Genomic DNA, 18,869 nt, shown 5'->3' with positions numbered 1-18,869 from the left:
AGCGTGTTAAGCGTTGGATAAGACCGGTTGAAATACCAAACATCGAATCGACAATGAATTAACAAATAAATAATTTAAAAAGTATGTTTTCTTCCTCAGCATTAACAGCCTCACCTATTCTACTCTTTGTTGACTTGGGCATGCATATTAATTACTTGGCAAGGAAGATTGAAAGAGAGAAAAAAGACAATGCTCTTGAATATTATAATATTATAATTAGGACATTTTTTTGTATATATCAAACTTGATTACAAGTTGTTTGAGTTTGGTGATAAAAGTTCTACCAAACTTCAATTTCAAAGTGGGCCACATTTCCATGGCAAAGTCAAATTTGTACTCACATCATATAATATAATGTGAACAAGTGAGTTCTTTCTCCTTTAAGCCTCAAGACCCTCACAATCCCCATGATGTTGGCTTGTCCATGGCATGCTCAAGAACACACTAAAATCTCTAAACCCTAAAACCTCAAACTCTAAACCATCAATCAAAGATAATGAAATAAAAATATATATTTTTTAAATGATAAATGCATGCATGTATACGTTTGCTAAGGATCATTCTTCTAGATGTAATAAAAAGTTTTTCCTTAGGATATCTCTAATAATTAGAGTTCTAAACGAATTTTTTTATAGTCCCTAATATGTCACATCAAACACATGAAAAATCTATTATTTTCTCTACAATCAAAAAATCTTCTCACAAAACTTTAAACCTCATTATTAATTAATTACTAATCCCACTCACATAGTTAATTTTGAGAAATTGCAGTTTTGAATTTTTACTACTTTTAAATTAAAAACCTTAAACTTTATATCTACAATGATTAAAACTTTTTTCATCTTTTTTGGTTTATAAACCTCTTCAAAAATTTTGCATGGGAGAATATGCCGTAGTTGTGTTCCAAAAATCTATAATTAAACTGCTCGATTGATACAACTCTAGAGAAATGAGAGGAGGTCAGACAAACTCTGTCTTCGCCTTAAATAACCGCTGCAATTCCAACAAAAACATCCAAATACATATAAAATATTATATACTAATCACCAATTAATTTCGCCGTACCTCGCATCACTACATGTTCTTCTCGAATTCCATAACTGTGACCTGAAATGACGGCTGCTTTATTAAATACGAACGCCCTAACAGTTATGTGATCAGTTATCATTGCGATAATTAATCATTTGGCACCAACATTTACATCCCATGATTGTAATTAAATCGATGGAAACCCTAAAACAACCTGACTGGCTGCAATCGCTAATCTCTCTCTCTCTCTCTCTCTCTCTCTCCTGTGACAGTAATGGGATTGAGTGGTGACATTGGAGATATGGATGTTGGCCTCAGTTCGGCCAAAACCATCTTAGGAAACTGTGCAACTGATGCGGCATTTTGACCTTGAGATTTGACAAACAACCATGTTAATTGTTGTCAACTCAAATATATATATATTCTACCTGTTGCAGCAGCACTCAACAGTAACCAATGGCTCATGTGAATATTCCATGCACACAGATTGATTCAACAGATCATAAATTTAAGCTTCACCATGCATGCATGGCAGATAACTTCCATTTCAAACCTACGTGCGTAGAAATTACAGATACAACTACAAGAAATTGCACGTCAAGAACATGTATATCACTGATAAGTTGTTCTTCCATCTCTGACGAAATTAATGTTCGAACTAGACATGCAATCTAAGAAAAACGATTTTAAGCTTGGTGCAAGTTGGTGGATAAGACCTCGAAGAAGTCCGGGTACTGGATGATGTCCTCGAGAAGGCCCTGAGGGATCATCGGAAAGTTGTCAGCGTCGCAGCAGCTGGAAGAATTACCGACCGCTGGAGAATAATCGAAGGTGGAGATTTTGTCCTCTTGCTTTATGTTGATAGGCATCTGCAGCTGATAAATGTTCTTGCAATCGAGGGAATGATCCGGTACGGTTTTTTCGATCTGCTTACTCTGTTGCAGGAAGCCGTTGACGATCTCCTGGAGGAGGCCGGAGTCGGCCGGCTCCGTGTGGAAGAAGTCGCCTTCGTCGGCGACGAGTTCGGTAGCGGCGGCAGCTGAGGATGATGAAGAAGTGGTGGCGGTCCAACTCGGAGCAGTACTCAAGTGGTACGAGGGAGCAGCAGGGGCGTCGAACGGATTCGCGGAATGGGGGAGAAAATTAGGGTTTGGGAGAGAAGAGGGAAGCGAGCAAGAAGGGCAAGCGTTAAAATTAGGGATCGAATGGTTCACGAGACCACGAAGAAAAAGGGGATGGTGGTGGTGATGCGGAGCGTTGGACCAAGGCCAATCGGAGGAGTGGAGGACGGCGGCGGCGGAGGGAGGTTGGGCGGCGACGGTGGAGGATATCGGGGGGTAGTGGAAGTTGGTGCGGGCCTTGAGGCCGCGCATGGCGCGGGCGGCGATGTCGTAGGCGCAGGCGGCCTGCTCCGCGGTGTCGAAGGTGCCGAGCCAGCGGCGCTCCTTCGACTGCGGGTCGCGGATCTCCGCAGCGTAGCGCCCCCACGGGCGACGGCGAACTCCACGGTAGCGCGTGCCATCCTTGCTCCCGGCAGTCGCTCGCTTGCTGCTGGCGGCGGCGGTTGTTCGTTGGTGGGGATGACCGCCATTGCCATCTTCCATATCTCGGCGTACTGCAGAGTAAATAAGACAAAAGGAAGGTGGGCGGTAGCATCGGAGGTTTGTGGGGTATTTATAGAAGGGAATTGAATTGGGATCGGAGTGGAGGACCCACTCATGAAATTAATCATAAATAATTAGGGAATTTATTCCCACTTAACGGCTCTAATAGTTAATCCACAAGCAAAACGTAGAGTACTGCTTGCATGCTACTGAAAACCGCAGGAAGAGTTCCAGTAATTAATTCATATCATTAATTAATTAATTAATTAATTAATCTTGTTAAATGGCGGAAAGGATTGCACACGCTTCAAATATAATTAAAACAGTTGACCAATTAAAATTATATATATATATATATATATAAATAATTGGACGTTTGTGTGTGAGCGAGTGAGCATGCGGTACCGCGTTTTGCATGGGACAAAGGCGTGATACTGAGATTACGTTTCCCAACGAAGGCCGGCCAGTCCTCTCTCTTCTCATCAATTCCATGTAAAACAAGCGAAAACCTCCAAACTCCCAACTCATTATATATAACAAGCGAAGAGACCCTTGCATGCATGCAACCATGCACGCTTCTGTAATAGCTATTCTGCAATTCTCCCTTGCATAGGTTTAGGTTTGACCTTTCGGCTTAGGTCACAAGGTTATGTCTCCTCCCCGGGTCATGCGTTATGTTGGCTAGCTGTTGTATATATATAATTGATATATACAGTGTACAAATATATTAATACGAAGAAAATTAGGGAGAAGTATATATATATATATATATATATATATATATTATATATAATGCAAGCCAGCTAAGAGCTCTCGCCATCACAGTAATTACGCAGCGTCTATTTCCGAGATTAAAAGGTCTCAAAGGGAAAGAGTAGTTGGCGTTTGATTGATGGGGCTTGGTTGTGTGTGAAAACTAGTCTTAATAAGCAATCGAGTTAATTAGCATTACTGTTCCTCTCAGAAAAGAAGGCAGAGAGAGAATTCTCTCGGTTCCCATGCCATGCCGAGAGAGAGAGAGAGAGAGAGAGAGAAGGGTGTGCGACAATACTGCTAGTGCATGACTATGATTTAGAATGATTACACTGGTGGCGATCAGAGATTGTTCCCTGCTGGTCTCAAGAGATGTTCTTTCAAGTTAGTACGTAGAATAATGGTATTTAAGTGGGAAGAGGGATTAGGGAGAGCAAATGCGTGCGTTGCTTCTGCAGCAGATGGACTTGCATTATTGCATGCTCCGCTCCGTTTTCCTCTGCAGAACATGTATGCTGTGACCAGTTGGGTGCATTAATTTTGCTTCCTTGTTGTGTTGGGCAGGGTTTGGAAACCAAGGATTTGTCACATGGACTTGTCTCTCGTAGGCTGTGTTGTAGGATTGGCTTCTACATCGCTAGGCAAACGGAATGGAATTAAACAATTCTACATGTATGTCCATTGTACCTGCATGTATAATATACTGCAATTTATTACATAGATAATATATTCTCTTCGACAGTTTCCTAAAAACGCAAGAGGTCTCGATCATAATAATTCCAGTTAATTTGTTCAGAGGGGGAGAGAGAATGGATGAATGATGCATTCGATGCATCCCATGAGAAGATATGGTAGATGGGAAAAAGTTCAAAAAAGTGATATTGAATCAACTTTGTTTAATTTGATGTATTTCAAAAGAGACATTTGAATTCGCGAGAAAAAAAGGCAGTTCTATTCATTAAATTGAACATAAAGATAGATCATCTTCCAAGTATAGAGTGAATCCTTCTTTTCTTTAAACAAGTGCTTTCTAGACAATTAGATGATATGAATTAATTAGAAATTAAATCCATCCACTAAATCTAATTATGAATGCAATGTTAAATGTAAACCAGATATTAGAGTAACCAGCTATCAGCTATGTTATTAGAAACTTATCGTGTTATATCATTTGCACTAATTTGGGAGAGGAGTAAGTAGATTTGATGAGTGAAAAAAGAGGGGGAAAAAAGATCAAAAGGTTCTTGTCTTCACGTCACCCACACAGCTACCCTCGACAATGTGCTGCTCGCCCTTCATCACCGTGATATTTCTGTCGGGGTAAACAAGGAGAGTTCCTAGAAACGGCAGCTGTCCCCTCTGCAAATTTCCTCACGTAGACAGGCGGTTAATATTTTGATGCTAGCTAGGAAAAATTTATAAAGCTTTCCTTAGGACAACAAACGTTTAATATTTTCATACTAGGCAAAATAATGGTTAGGAAAAAATTTTCAGCTAAAACAGTTAGTCAATTCGAATATCATGGAGACAATTCGATGAGTTATACGTTGCCTGAAAAATTAAAGGTACATGCAGGGAGTGCATCAACCAGTTTCCTGCTCAAACTCATCGCCTTCAGAATCGCCAACGTTATCCGCTTCATCATCTTCTGCACCAGCTTCCAGTTCCTCCTTGCTATCAACAACCTTTTTACCAATCACCGTCTGATTATTGTTTCCCTTCCTAATTTCACTCAACTGCAGGAGAGAGAAATCCAGAGTCAACCAAATTGATAAAACATGGAAAGATAAATCAAGGGTTTTTTCCATTGTTACTATGTCCCCATTATTTCAGATGATTGGGCAGTCAGTCTCAGACTCAATATTCATTCAAACATGTACAAACCAGTAAAGCACCTAAATAAAATAGAATAGAGATGTGGTACTCTACAAAAAATGATTGCATTGATATGATACTACTAGTTACATTATCATGCATAGAGCTTAATAGAAGGACAAACATAAGATCCCTACAAATTATTATGATCAATACGATAGCTAATTACATCGCAATCTTGAGCCAAGCTTCTTTTTGTTTTCTAATACAACTACCAAGTTCTGAACAATGTGGAAGAAAAGAATAGAACAGTTGCTTCTGAACTCTGTAGTGCAAGAAAATTTCTGATCCGATGTTAGGCAGAATTTTCACTGAAATGCATTAAAGACTACCAAATCAACTGAGAAAAAGGAAAAGGTGAAACTTATACTTTTACTTGGACAATTTACATGTTCTCATTTATGAGAAAAAGAAACAGAGAAATCTAAACAGTGAAATACAAATGAACTAATAGCCTTTTAATTCAACCAATCAACTTCAAGAACTTTCATTTGTCGGATAAGTAGATCATCAAGTTCTAAATTGATTAATTCAAATATTTTTCACTAAACAAAGGAGTGTGGCTAGAAGATGGAAGTGTTTCTATTGGGTAAAGCGGTTGGACTGGTTGGGTAAGATAATCATACATTATGATTTATATTTTTTTATCAATAAATACTAAATATTTAACATTAAAATAAGTTAGGTAAAACAACTTGCTATGGTGTGTCAAACAGACCTACCAATTCAATAGATGCTACCCTAACTACAACACCAACCCAATATATGATAAATGTTTTGGTTTACATTTAACTTAACCAGTTCTTTTCTGGATTTACATCCAACTTGGGCTGAATTGTTATGCACTTACCAGTTGAACCAACCAGACCAGTTCTAGAAACACTGTCAGTAGACTCAAGTATTCCAACTTATTCATCTGTTTTGTCATTTCAATCATAGTTAGCGGACCACTTCTTGATCTATATAAAAGTCATTTGTTATTCCAATCTGGATCAGTGAATCCTTATTTGAATGTATGTTCAACTCATATTAGGCAGTAGATGATCCAGTTTGGCCAAGGAATTGGAGACCCATCATGGTTCGTCAGAAGACAAAAAGAAATCACCACAAGCATTTCAGTCAAGGAATTCAGCTAGAAATTAGATAGAATTGATTGGATTCAACTGATTCCTTGAACTTCATGTTTTACTTTTCTGCTTGGTATTTAATTGGTGTGGAACTTCATGTTTGTTGTATTGGTGATTTCTCTCTCGTCTATCAAAGGAACTTAGTATGCTGACAGATTTACTATTTTACGACAAGAATGATTTTTGAGTCTCCAAACTGATTCCTTGAACAAGATGTTTTCTCTATCTAGGATCTTTGATCACTTAAGCAGAACGAAGTGAAACTTCTGACAATCCAATTACAGCTGACATAATTCTCAAACTCTAGTAGAAAATTTACTTCATAGTGAAAGTTCTCTTAGGACTAGATGAGGCTTATGCTGTGTTTTTGTGTTTGTTAGGGAACAGAAAGGAAAGGAAATAATGGGAAAAGAAATGAAAAGAGAGCAAAAACATTTTCTTTCCTCTGTTTATCCTCTTCGTCTGGGGGAGAGGGGAAGAAAGCAGATCATGACCATAACCCTACTTCATGACCTTGATTTTACAATTACTGAACTAATGAATATTCATTTCATGAACGCATAAATAAATTAAGGTCGGTTGTCATTCCATCTGCAATGTTGTTCACTTGTTCTGTCCACTAATATCAGCAATCCTTCTTACAAAAAACAAAATATCGACATTTTAACGAAGCCACTTATTGCAACTCATTTTAAAGTTCTATGAGACAAGTTGGGCATGATAGATAACTACGGTTGATGAACATATTATTGTTTGCATAGTTTCCATTTCTATTTTCTAAAGAAGACGATAAACCACCGCATTTCCATTTTTAAAGCTACAATATCCAGAAGAACTTCGTAGTCGCACCATTCCGAATGACAAATATACACATTACCGGGTTCAAAGTTAGCCATAATCATCAAGTGCGAAACAGCATGAAATGCTATCAGAATATTTAATCACAAAACTTTAGAAAACAGAAACTTCAAGAACGAAGAGAAAGGAAGTGGGATACGATCGGAGGAAGCATAAACAGGACGGAATACCTTATCTTCGAGCTCGGCTTCCAAGATCGCGAGGGCTTCGACATCGTTCTGGGCGTGGGCAGCGACAGGGAACAGGGTGGAGGTGGGGATGAGTGGAGGCGACGTCATTTGCCGCATAAACGCAGGGAACCGAAGCATCCTCCGTTTAAAATGATGGCGACGACGATGCGATGATGCGAGAGAGAGGCAGGAAGGCGAAGCGGAGGATACTTAATGGCCAAAACTATTCCGGAAGTGGTGATTGCGTGCCCGGGAAGCCGCAGCCTTATTTTAATGCCCTAATTATTAAAATAATCAAAAGACGCCCTTAATCACCCACCCCAATCCGGCCTCCCCTTTTCATCATCGGCAGTCGACACCTGCAGCGGCCATTGGTACCTTCTCCGTAGCGGGTTCGACTCCTCCTCCGTCGCCGACTTCTGGCTCAGGGCTCAGGAAGAAGGCGACACGAGAGGAGGCGAGGCGACGAGACGCCGGCAAGAGAACCGGGGGAGGGGGGGGGGGGGGGGGGGGGGGGGGGGGGGGGGGGGGGCAGATTTAACGATGATCAAACAGATCCAGGTCTACTTCCATCATCATCGCCGAACATTTGAATTCCACTAAAAAACGATTAATTTTCAAACTGCTTGGCCTTTCAGAATTCTAAGCGCCGATACACATCGACTCCAAGTGGTCTATTTCCGCTTCCCATAAAATAAAATAAAATAAAATAAAAACCTGAGATGGGAAATATGGAAAGTTGCTGCACACATCAGCCTCGTATCAGTGACATATATAAAGCAATACAGTAAGTAAACTTATAACTTCCATCCATTTTACGTTGGCAGCCGCGCAACACGTGGATCAGGAAAGCCGACACCACTACTCATGGCCTCGGTGCAGTCCATTTGGACGGGTGCCAGAGATTATTATTCCCAGCACGCTCATGAGCGAGAGGATGAGGATAAGGAGGGAGGAGATAAAGGATCCGCTCTCCGCCCCAATAAAATCAAAGGACGGCAAAAATAAAAATTATGGAGACTGATTTTTGAGGAGGCGAAAGAGAGGTGGCGAGGTCCAGCCAGGAAGCAGACACTGCGTTCTTTTGTTGGGTACTAACAAGTAGAGATAACCTTGAAGACCATCTCTGTCGTGGAACAAGTGGCGAAAGATTCTCAGTTCCGGAGAGGAAGAAGTCTTTTTAACTCCTTCACATGATTGGTATATAATGTTTTACGCGAGACTTCGGGACTTGCGACTTGTAGAGTAATATACTCGCCCGGGGAGTGGAATATTACCCCGTTTGAACCTTCAAAGGATGGTTCCAGTTTCCTTACTTTATTCCCGTTAGCTCACACGTCACTGGCTTTAATTCCAAGGTCAGATTTCGGACTTTCGGAATAAGAGAATAAAAAAAAAGGCAAATACTATATCCTTATTACCGAATTATCAATTTTTAATAATTTTAATTAAGTTATTAACTGAGTTCATAAAGATTTTTTTTATGTATGTATAATAATCTTGACGATTTAGATTTAAAAATTTAAATTGATTTATTTTAATATGTTATAATATTTATAATCATAATTATTAAACATATTATAATATCATTAAAATAAAAAGCTTTTTTTTTGATATTTTAAATATTTAAAAGGAGGAGATATTTTTATCAAAAATCGTGGCCTTTTTAATTTTTGCAAAGAAACCAAGAAAACGAAAGGGCTTCCGTTGATCTTTGTCTAGGGGAAAGAACTATCTGTGGAATAAACAAAAAAGAAGAGGAAAAGCTCCTCCATCCTATTTTAAGTTTCAAATGTCTTTTCACTAGACATTTCATTTGATAAACAAATGATATCATTCTATTGAAGTTGAAATTCTTTATTTTTTTTGTTCAATGCTTTAGCTGTAGTTGTTTCTGAAAGAAAAAAATAGTAAACTTTTTAAAAATCTAGATACATTTTGATGATAATTTAAAAATAAATAAATGAAATTTTTTTATCTAGATACTGATTGATGCTTCCACAATGTGGACTCATGTGGCCATGCCAAACTTATACTCTTTAATTATAGTAGGCGATATGGATCGGATGGACTCCTCTTCATATCTATCCCAATGAATCAACAAATAATACTCATTGAATTTGTGATTTGAAAATTTTAATAAAATTTGAATTCTTAAAAATAAAAAAATTGTTTTGGTTTAAAAAAAAATCAAACTAACTTGAACCAAATTAAACATTGCCCAATACTCTACCTATTCTCTGGTTTAAGTATCTATTTAAAAAATTGGTAATGTATATTAATAGCAACATATTAGTGAATATTTTATTAAATAAAATCGTGCAAGAGAGAAGAAGTACAGTTTTCACCAATACCATTGCGTGTCGTGGTATGCCTTCCGGCTTCCCGTTCTGCCTATAAATCCTGGCGCAAGGATTCCCAATTTTAGGCTTGAAGGAAGCGGCCTCCTCTGTCCTCTCCTTCAGGGCCGATGGTGAGCACTCCCTCTTCCTCCTCCTCCTCCTCTTTCACTTCTATTGGCTCCTTCGACGACACCTCCAAACCCTCCACCGCCGTCTCCCCGCCCATCAAGTTCCTCTGCAGCTATGGCGGCAAGATCCTCCCACGTTACCCCGACGGCAAGCTCCGCTACGTCGGCGGCGACACTCGCGTGCTCTCTGTCCAACGATCGATCCTCTTCTCAGGTGATCCCTGGTTTTTTTCTCTCTTTTTCTCTCTTTCTTCTTTCCCCATCTATGAGATTAGGCTCCGTCAGAGATGTGAGATCGGTGGGTGTTAATTTGGTTTGGTGAACAGATCTGCAGGAGAAGTTGAGAGAGATGTGTGGATTTGGCGGCGCGATGGGAGTTCGATGCCAGCTTCCGACGTTGGATCTGGACGCCCTCGTCTCCGTCAAGTCCGACGAGGATCTTACCAACGTGGTGGCGGAGTACGATGCCGCGGGCCGCGACAAGATCCGGGTCTTCTTGTTCCCTGCCGCTACGGCCAAGCCTAGCAGCAAGAGTAGTAGCGGCCAGGGCGTGAGCCCTACCCGTCCGATTGCGGCCGCCCAGCCCTTCGCACGCCAGGCCTCGGCCCCTGCGAGGCTCACTGGCCGGGTTGAGAAGGCAGGCGCCGCCCTGGATGTTCGCTACCACGGCCACCACCACCTGCATGGCCATCCTGTGGCTACCAGGTCGTCCAACCACCTGGTGCACCACGGCAACCACTGGCCATAATTCTACCCCCATCGACACCACTGCCATGGCTGGTGTTGGTTGTAAAAGAAGTCGAGGTAAAGAAATGGACCCGAACAAACAGATTTGCTTGTAGCTCGAGTACCAATCATCGATGTAGTATTCTCGCATGCCTTCAATACAATACAACTAAATTCTAAAAGAAAACACACACCCCACTAGATACCAACCTTCTTCTATTCGATCAATTAACTTCGTCTGTTGCCTATCGTGTCCAATTAACTTCGATCAATCTCGTATGCCCTCTGTGAGCTTGATCTGTTCAATTTTTTTTTTTGTTCATTTTGTGTGTTAGGGTTCCGTCTACGTGTCTATCGCTTTCCGTTACTTCTGTTTGCTTTTATGATTTGAGACGTTACCTCCGTTTATTGACTTCGTCGTTACTTACTAGGATTGCAAATTTTCAGCAATTGTCTTTTCGAATTTATTAAAGCTAGTTAGTTGCCTTGATTAATTGAAGACTGACTCTCTCTTTGATTTGCTTTCGCAGGTTTCGCATCACTTGATAGGGAAGGGAATCCTGGTTCGTTCCGGGATTTTGACGCCGGATTCGAACATCATACAATATAGAGAGAACATTCTTGACGTCCGACTCATAAAAAAAACACATTTCTTTAAATTTTTTATACAGTAGAGTTCCAAAAAGTTACCAATGAATATAAATTTACTAGTGTTTAGTTATAAGAATTTTGTAAATTGTAGCAAAATGTGGAGAGAAAAATGACCAAAAGTAAAAAAGATATGGCTATTTTTTTAAAAAATTTTATTTAATTTGATTTTTATTTAAACACTAAATTTTTTGTAATTTTATATCATTGCATATATATATTATAATCTAAATATCATTTTTTTTCATTTCATTAAGAATGTGTTTTAATATGTAAGCAGCATACTGTAAATTTGTCTTAATAGTGAGTTTTCTTCATGCTTTTTTTAGTTTTCTTATTTATTTTGAATTTTCTAGAAGATCAAAAATTAAAAAGAAAATATTTCCAAAAAATATTGTTAACTTTCAACGCCTTTGAAAACAAACTGCTTCTTGAGAACAAAAAACAAAAACAGCAAACTGCTTTTTTTTCTTCTATTTCTATATATGTAAAAAAACTAGTATTGAAAACTATTTTGGAATATATGTGTTAAACGAGGGACCCACTTTCAAAAAAGTTTGGTGGAGGATGGGTTTGTCTGAGAGGTGCCAACATGGGTTCAGTGGCACTCGAGTCGACTTTGCCTGAGTTAAGCTTGACAATGAGCCCGAGCATTGATGAACTAATATATTAATTTAAGTATCAAATAATTATAAATTGGAAGTTAAGAAAAATAATTTTAAAAAACAAATAGAAAAACTAAAAATGATTTATTAATTAAAATTAAGTTTTTTATTTTTAAAAGTATAATAATAAATACATTATTTGAAAATAAATGATAATATTAAAATTGATATTTTTATTAAATAATATTTAATATTTATAATTATTATAAATTTGTAAACTGAACTTAATTATCACATACTTTGAAGAGATTGACAAGGAGGTGAAGGTGAATAAAGCTAAGGGTATCAAATAGAATCAAAGTGTTACCATGCCTAGAGGAGTTCCAATGAATAGAAAGATTAAAGAAGGTGAGATCGGTAAGCTTCTCGATCGATCGATCATGCATGGAATTACTTCCAGAGATCGTTGTCAAACATATAAAACCAAAAAGAATTGAAACTATATAACGTTCTTGATTATAATAGACATTTCATTGTAAAGTTATGTTCTAGAGTAAAAATTGAGAGGTGGCTGAGGCCATCAACGTAAGTACTTTTGGAAGCTAATTGATTCCACTCAATTATCAAGGCAAGTAATATAGTAATGCAAGAAGCCTTAATTCCATTGAAGTGATTGCAACTGTGAGAGAGATCAACAGTCTAGAGAGGTAGATTGGGATGCTGTTAAAGTGGGAGTTTTCCACAATATTCAAACTCTGAAGTTGGTTTGAGACATTAGGAGCAAAGCTTCGATCCCCATGTCCTTCCTATAGTAATTGTTCAAGTGGGGATGGAACAACAAAATAAAGAAGAAACCATGCAAGAGAAGTGGCGACTACACCATAAATATGATTTCAGATGTATTAAGAGATTTGTGTTTATGTTAATTTATTAAGAGAGGATTCCAAGGGGAGGCATTAGACAGTGGGAATTATCTTGTATTTTACTGACATTTGAACATATGATTTCAGATGATATACAGAATTGTATTTATGTTGTAATAATTATATAACAATAAAGATAGAGGTGTCAAACTTGTACTTAGCCGTTTTAAAAAAATTATTAACAATGTGTATAATTCTATTATTAAAAGAAGTTTAATTTTATAGCTCTCGCTCTAAATGAGGAATAGAAGCATTCTTTTAGGTTCGATGAAAAGAAATAGACCTATTAAAAAACCTTTTTCCTTTAAAAAAATTCTTAATCAACCGCTAAAAATGTTAAGGAAAATGGAAAACGAAAAAGAACAAGAAAAAGGCAAAGGAAATGGGAAGTTTTGGTTTCTTCCAACCTTTTCCTTCCTTGGCGTCAAACAAAAGGAGATGGAGACCGATTCTCTTTTTTCCGCTCCTTTTTTCTTTTTGTTGTGTTTTTTTGTTGTCAGAGGAGACCAAAATCCAGGAAAAACGTGGTTTTTTTCCTTGGATTCAACTCATTGTCGAATTCGATTTTGCGAATTCCTTCCTTTTCCTCGTGCTTTTCCACTCATTGTTTGCTTTCAACTAGATTTGCTCTATCCTTCGTTCCTTCTCCCTCAATCCATTGGATTCCTCCTCCTTTGCAATTAGGAGGAGAAAGACTCTTTTTTTTTTTTTTTGCACTTTGTTCATGTGTGATTCTTCTCGCATTGGATGGATTGAGCCCGATGTTTGTGATCCACTCTAGGACGGATTCGCTAAGGCGTGAGCAAAACGGTGGATTGGGGGAAGCGTCCTCGGATTCATCGACGAGGACGGAGGGCGGCGGATTTGGCTGCGCGGCTGGCCTGGAGTGCTTACTGGGCATCGTCAGGGCGCTCCGGTTGGCCTCCTTTCTGTCATTGGATGAGCAGAGCAGTTGCTCCTCTGTCGTTTCGTCGTCGCCGGAGAAGAAGCCCCCGGAGGCGCCCAGGAGGAAGCGAGGTTCCTCCAGGCGGGAGGAGCAGCTTCATGGCATCCCCGGGAGAATGTTCTTGAACGGGGCCAGCAAGGTTGCTTCGCTTTTCACCCAGCAAGGGAGGAAGGGAATTAATCAGGACGCCATGATCGTTTGGGAGGTTCGAATTCCTAAAAATCTCATCTTTGTTCACCTACGATTGTTCCTCATGCTTGATAGTTGATTGCAACATTTAAGGACTGACTATTTGAGAGGTTCTTCCACCTTTACATGCAGATGTTTTTTTTCCCCTGCTTCTACAGAGTTTCGATAACTTGACATTCCACATTCCTCTGTTGTATGACACTTTTGATAAGTCACCATGCCATCTCCACAAAGATCAAATAATTTAGACATAATTTGTCAAAACTTTTTGCTAGATTTGCTACAAAATTGAAATTTTAAGTGTATTGATTTGCCAAGAAACGAAATTTTAGACTAGATTCATTAAAATCCCAAAGGTAAACAATTTCAACACAAGCGATCAGGTAGTCCAATGTGTTCTGACTTGCCAACTATTCTTGGAGCTCATCTGGACCAATTGGCTGTTGATGTGTTTGAGTGTCAATCAGTCATCATATGAACCTGAATGGATATACAGGCACTAGCTAAAGCAAATTTGGCTCAGTCTCAATTGATCTTAACCCCTTGGGTTATAGGAGGGATAAAAACATCTCATGTATACCCTAGCAGTATATCTTGTTTCCTAATTAATAGAATTCTCTATGTGGGGTCTCTAGAGGTAGGCAATCTCGTTGAACCATTAGATCTATACCTCTTTATCCTCACATCCTAGAATCTAGTTGGTCGTGTACCATATACACATAGCAATGTTCTATTGCACTGTCTCCTTATCTGCATCTCTATCTTGTTTGCTAAGCTTTGACATGTTGATTACATGTATTTGGAATCCATACCTCTCACATCCTACTAAATCAACGGCTATGATCAATTTTTTGACACTAAATTTCTCTCACACACGCACACCTTCTCACTCTCACTTACTCCCTCTTTGAGATGGAAAATCTTTGCAATTTGCATCAGACTCTCTAAATTTATTATTTGCACGTATTTTGCATTTGAATTAATTTTGTCACTCTTGATATATTTTGGGCTATACTGTCAATTGTATGAATTACTGAATAGAACTTTGTCTGCCATTCTCAGAATTTCGGCTCAATGAATGACACCATACTTTGTGGAGTATTTGATGGCCATGGTCCATATGGCCATATGGTAGCTAAGAGAGTAAGAGATATACTCCCCTTAAAGCTGACTTCCAGTTTGGCAGGATCTATAAATAATTCTGGAAACATCAATTCAGAAGCAAGTTCAAGTTTTTCTCTTCGAGAGGAGCTTAAGGATTCTATAGATCTTGAAAAGAATGGCGAGTGCTCCCAGATGCTTAGGACTGCAAAAGTTCCATTGCTAAAGGCTTTCAGAATGATGGATAGAGAACTGAGACAGCATAATGATATTGATTGCTCCTATAGTGGGACAACTGCAGTTGCTTTGATTAAGCAGGTTTAACTTTGCCCATTAGCATCTTACAATTTTTATTGCCCTTTGAAAACATGTTTAAAATAAATGAGTGTATTACTCTCCTATCACTAAAGGGTCTAGTATTGGCCGTTATACAGAGTATAACTAAAAAGGGATGTATTGTTTTCATGTTAGTTGCTAAAGAGCAACCTTACCAGAGTGCCATGGAATTTCCTTGTTTTTATGAAATAAATGCATATGGGCTCTAATTAAGATTGGTTTAAGAAACCACGATAAGTAGCTAACTGGATTGGCTGATATTATTTGTTGTTATCTGCTTTGCAGGGTGATCAATTTGTTATTGCAAATGTTGGAGACTCAAGAGCAGTGCTTGGAACTCGGGATCAAAATAATTCATTGATTGCAGTTCAGTTGACTGTGGACCTTAAACCAAATCTTCCAGGTACCTTTGTCCTTAATGAATTTAGGTACATATGAAATATAGGTTTTGTTTTTGGATGTCATGAAATGAAAGGCATATACAAGTTGCGTAGTGGTTGTATTTTACCAATTGCAGGCAAGCAAACACATGAATTTTATTTACACAGTCGTAAATGTGCAAACAATTTAACAAATATACCTAACCTTTTGCATGGTGGCATGAAGTTGTTAGATCTTTTGATTGTCATGAAAATCATCCTGAGATGCTACCTCCCTCTTAATTTCTAGTTTCCAGATTTGCTCAGTGTTTTAACGGATCATTTGCTGGTCCTATCCCTTCTAATCTTTCCTAACTCTTTTACATACAAAACACTTACATGGCGATCAACTGTGGATCCTGCTGAATGGAACGAAATAGTTGTTTGTTTGTAGTTTACAATCTTCTAACTTTAACTTAAATTTTAAATATATCTCATGTTGTTCAAAACCAAATGGTTCCATTTTTATGATTTCCTTTAAGGTATAATTAATACTCATGTCATTCTTTTGAGACTTCTTGATAGTTGCCAAGCTGGCCCCCTTTTAACATCAGGGTGCACACACCTATTTAGGCTGTTGATGTTATGTGAACTGTTAAACTTCTCAGGGCATCTTCACTGTTAGTTTGACCTTTTTTTCCTTATTTATCTACGATTTTCTTCTCAGCCCCAAGTCTAGATTTTCTGGAGTTGTGATAAGGATGAATGTAGAAAAATAGCTTTGCTTTTGAATCATGAAAAGAATACTTGGGTTTCTTCATCCACTACTTTTGAAGGTGCATACATTTGCTCCTTCAAATTACAGACTTTAATTTACTTTCTTTCAACTATTCACTATTGTTTCTTCTTCAATTTGCCTAAATGTAACATAATAATTACTCTTCAAATACTATATCATGTGTTTCTTTGACAGGTGAAGCAGAAAGAATAAGAAAGTGTAGGGGCAGAGTTTTTGCTTTAAGGGAGGAGCCTGATGTGACTCGAGTTTGGCTACCGCACAAGGATATGCCAGGCTTGGCAACGGCCAGAGCACTGGGTGATTTTGTTCTAAAGGATTATGGTTTGAGTTCTGTTCCAGAGATATCGTATAGGCACACGACAGAAAGCGATGAGTTTGTTGTCTTGGCTACCGATGGGGTGAGTGAGCATGGATACTGTTAGTTACTTCATGTTTCAATGTCTACTTTTCGCTGTACCTAGCTAGATGTTTGTTTCACCACTTTCAAGCCACATTGGGCATTCCAGAGTTAAATACCTGGGTTTGGTTCTGGTTGTTCTAACAGGTGTGGGATGTACTGACCAACCAAGAAGTGGTAGACATCGTAGCGTCAGCTCCAGATAGATCATGTGCAGCTCATTTCCTTGTTGAGTCAGCTGTGAAGGCCTGGAGGGTCAAATACCCAACTTCCAGAATCGATGACTGCGCCGTAGTATGTCTCTTCCTTGATGCAGATGCACCTACAACTTCCTATGATCACACGCCAAATGCTGTCCAATTTCTGAGTTCCACCACAGCAGACTTCCATGAGAAAAAACATTCGAATCCAAATTCAAGTTATCATAATTCACACCAATGCAAATTGCCTACGTCTGCCAATTGAAGAGCCAGAGTCCTCAAGATCTGAGAGAATTACCTTCCAATGATAATATGACCTCAATGCAAATTGATGATTGATCTGCTGATTAAAGTGTTATTCGAACAGATGCATTATATCCTTTTCGGATTTTTATTGCAAGGATAAGCATCCATCAAGTATTAAGACTTACAGATGCGCTATAAGTGGTCTGTGACAGTTAATGAGCTTGAATGCATCCTATCCAGTGTTTTCAACTAGAAGGTAGCATCGGCGATTATTAGCATGACCAGATGTTCTCTATTATTCGCTTATCAAACTGAATAATTCAGCAAGGAGTCAAATAGCATTATCTATCTTTTCTATGTCCCTTGAGTGGCTTTTGCCAATCTGTCATGTGTTGTTGTATGAGTCATTTTTAGAAGAAGCTCACTTGAGAGATCATTTCTAGCACAGGCGTTGTATATTGTTTTTATCTTCCTTTCTCTTCATCCTTGATATCATTTTCATAGTTTATGCTAATGTTAAGTTATGGATACCATTGGTTGTGTATTGATTGTCAACTCAATCTTTCATTTGATTATTGTCAATTTCGTGACCTATATTTTATAGTTCATGTAAAAAAGTCAGACATCAACAGTGTCTACGGAATTTGACAGGGTTCAAAGTAGATGAATAGAGACAGCTATATTGTTGAAGCTGCTCAACTACTTTAAGCTAACAAGAATATTGAATCTCTCATTTTGAAGGTGCCATCAACTATGGTTGCTTGTGTTGACGCAAGTTGTCCCCGGGGCCATGATGCCGTAGTAGAACATCCAGGTTGTTACCCAGACATCCGCGATTCGATCCCCAGCTATGGCGTATTTGTAAATTTTTTTTTTCCAAATGGAAATCGCAATCAAAGGATACTGGGCATCTGAGTTGATCGCTGCACGCGCTTCCCGATTTATCCTGATGATCAATGGAAAACTTTCGTGGGACCGAACCGGTCACCCCAAGAATTGAATCAATACGACTAACTGAGATTATCTTGATTGTGTTGACGCAAGTTAGTTCATTTTGTCTCACTTAAAGCCACCCCTTTGTCTCACTTAAAGCCACCCCTTTATGCACAACACTTACAAAGTAGTAGAGAAGGCATAGGGTGACTAGAGTTTGGTTGAAATGAATAAAAAGTTGGAATATGAGTCACACCAGTCACCCAAATAGAAAGGAGATCGAATAAAGCTTAAATGGATCAATCCAGAAGCAACATGTTCAGTTTGTATGAATAATAGTAGAGTAAAACTGCAAGTTTTTGAGTCAGTTGGGTTTAGAGTCTCCTCCTCCACTTATCCATCCTCATTCACCACCAATTGGGAAAAAAAATAAAAATTTCAAATCTCAATTTAAATTCATGCGAACCGTGTTTCCTTCGGCCAGCCATGAAAGACCACCAAACAAAGTAAAGAATAGGGAAATAGCGGCGGAGGGACACAATGTGATGTAAGTGTAATCAACCATGCGATAAAAC

The 18,869-nt window shown here is 38.7% G+C and overlaps 4 protein-coding genes across 9 annotated transcripts; 2 read left to right on the top strand and 2 right to left on the bottom strand.

Annotated features, from left to right (window-relative positions):
* Nucleotides 1-1,715: 1,715 nt before the first annotated feature.
* On the bottom strand, nucleotides 1,716-2,633 carry LOC141832858 (ethylene-responsive transcription factor ESR2-like). The gene has a single exon (XM_074720227.1). It carries the CDS (start codon nucleotides 2,631-2,633, stop codon nucleotides 1,716-1,718), a length of 918 nt encoding a protein of 305 aa, XP_074576328.1.
* A 1,918-nt stretch (nucleotides 2,634-4,551) lies between these two features.
* LOC141833857 (uncharacterized) lies at nucleotides 4,552-7,900 on the bottom strand. Of its 5 annotated transcripts, none has more exons than XM_074721366.1 (3): nucleotides 7,417-7,900; nucleotides 4,933-5,122; nucleotides 4,552-4,745 (listed from the first exon to the last, which is right to left on the bottom strand). In XM_074721366.1, the coding sequence occupies exons 1-2, from the start codon at nucleotides 7,552-7,554 to the stop codon at nucleotides 4,970-4,972; spliced, it is 291 nt and encodes a 96-aa protein (XP_074577467.1). In that variant the 5' UTR covers nucleotides 7,555-7,900; the 3' UTR covers nucleotides 4,552-4,745; nucleotides 4,933-4,969. The 5 variants fall into 5 exon arrangements, with proteins under 5 accessions (XP_074577467.1, XP_074577469.1, XP_074577465.1 ...); XM_074721368.1 differs by having other exon boundaries at nucleotides 4,938-5,122; XM_074721364.1 differs by having other exon boundaries at nucleotides 4,975-5,122.
* Nucleotides 7,901-9,847: 1,947 nt separating this feature from the next.
* LOC141833556 (RAF-like serine/threonine-protein kinase 20) lies at nucleotides 9,848-11,438 on the top strand. Of its 2 annotated transcripts, XR_012602215.1 has the most exons (3): nucleotides 9,856-10,100; nucleotides 10,213-10,690; nucleotides 11,143-11,438. XR_012602215.1 is itself a non-coding variant. In XM_074721033.1 (2 exons), the coding sequence occupies exons 1-2, from the start codon at nucleotides 9,887-9,889 to the stop codon at nucleotides 10,632-10,634; spliced, it is 636 nt and encodes a 211-aa protein (XP_074577134.1). In that variant the 5' UTR covers nucleotides 9,848-9,886; the 3' UTR covers nucleotides 10,635-10,815. The 2 variants fall into 2 exon arrangements, 1 of the variants encoding a protein (XP_074577134.1); XM_074721033.1 differs by lacking the exon at nucleotides 11,143-11,438 and having other exon boundaries at nucleotides 9,848-10,100; nucleotides 10,213-10,815.
* Nucleotides 11,439-13,497: 2,059 nt separating this feature from the next.
* LOC141832959 (putative protein phosphatase 2C 33) lies at nucleotides 13,498-17,835 on the top strand. The gene is made up of 5 exons (XM_074720325.1): nucleotides 13,498-13,939; nucleotides 14,986-15,342; nucleotides 15,646-15,763; nucleotides 16,693-16,916; nucleotides 17,063-17,835. The coding sequence occupies exons 1-5, from the start codon at nucleotides 13,550-13,552 to the stop codon at nucleotides 17,378-17,380; spliced, it is 1,407 nt and encodes a 468-aa protein (XP_074576426.1). The 5' UTR covers nucleotides 13,498-13,549; the 3' UTR covers nucleotides 17,381-17,835.
* The last annotated feature ends 1,034 nt before the right edge of the window (nucleotides 17,836-18,869 follow it).

Source organism: Curcuma longa, chromosome 8 (genome assembly GCF_044706935.1).
Source record: "Curcuma longa cultivar G26 ecotype Majalengka, Jawa Barat chromosome 8, ITB_CL_G26_1.1, whole genome shotgun sequence".
NCBI lineage: Eukaryota > Viridiplantae > Streptophyta > Magnoliopsida > Zingiberales > Zingiberaceae > Curcuma > Curcuma longa.
This window is presented reverse-complemented; position numbering and strand designations above follow the sequence as displayed.

Bases quoted from the DNA above. Each gene is read 5' to 3' on its own strand.
- LOC141832858 (XM_074720227.1), bottom strand. From the start codon at position 2,633: ATGGAAGATGGCAATGGCGGTCATCCCCACCAACGAACAACCGCCGCC.
- LOC141833857 (XM_074721364.1), bottom strand. From the start codon at position 7,554: ATGCTTCGGTTCCCTGCGTTTATGCGGCAAATGACGTCGCCTCCACTC. The intron at 5,123-7,416 runs GTATTCCGTCCT...TCTCTCCTGCAG, and splicing joins AAGCCGAGCTCGAAGATAAG to TTGAGTGAAATTAGGAAGGG. The intron at 4,746-4,974 runs GTTGATGCACTC...GGAAATTTGCAG, and splicing joins TGAGTTTGAGCAGGAAACTG to AGGGGACAGCTGCCGTTTCT.
- LOC141832959 (XM_074720325.1), top strand. From the start codon at position 13,550: ATGTTTGTGATCCACTCTAGGACGGATTCGCTAAGGCGTGAGCAAAAC. The intron at 13,940-14,985 runs GTTCGAATTCCT...TGCCATTCTCAG, and splicing joins ACGCCATGATCGTTTGGGAG to AATTTCGGCTCAATGAATGA. The intron at 15,343-15,645 runs GTTTAACTTTGC...TCTGCTTTGCAG, and splicing joins CAGTTGCTTTGATTAAGCAG to GGTGATCAATTTGTTATTGC.
- LOC141833556 (XM_074721033.1), top strand. From the start codon at position 9,887: ATGGTGAGCACTCCCTCTTCCTCCTCCTCCTCCTCTTTCACTTCTATT. The intron at 10,101-10,212 runs GTGATCCCTGGT...TTTGGTGAACAG, and splicing joins ACGATCGATCCTCTTCTCAG to ATCTGCAGGAGAAGTTGAGA.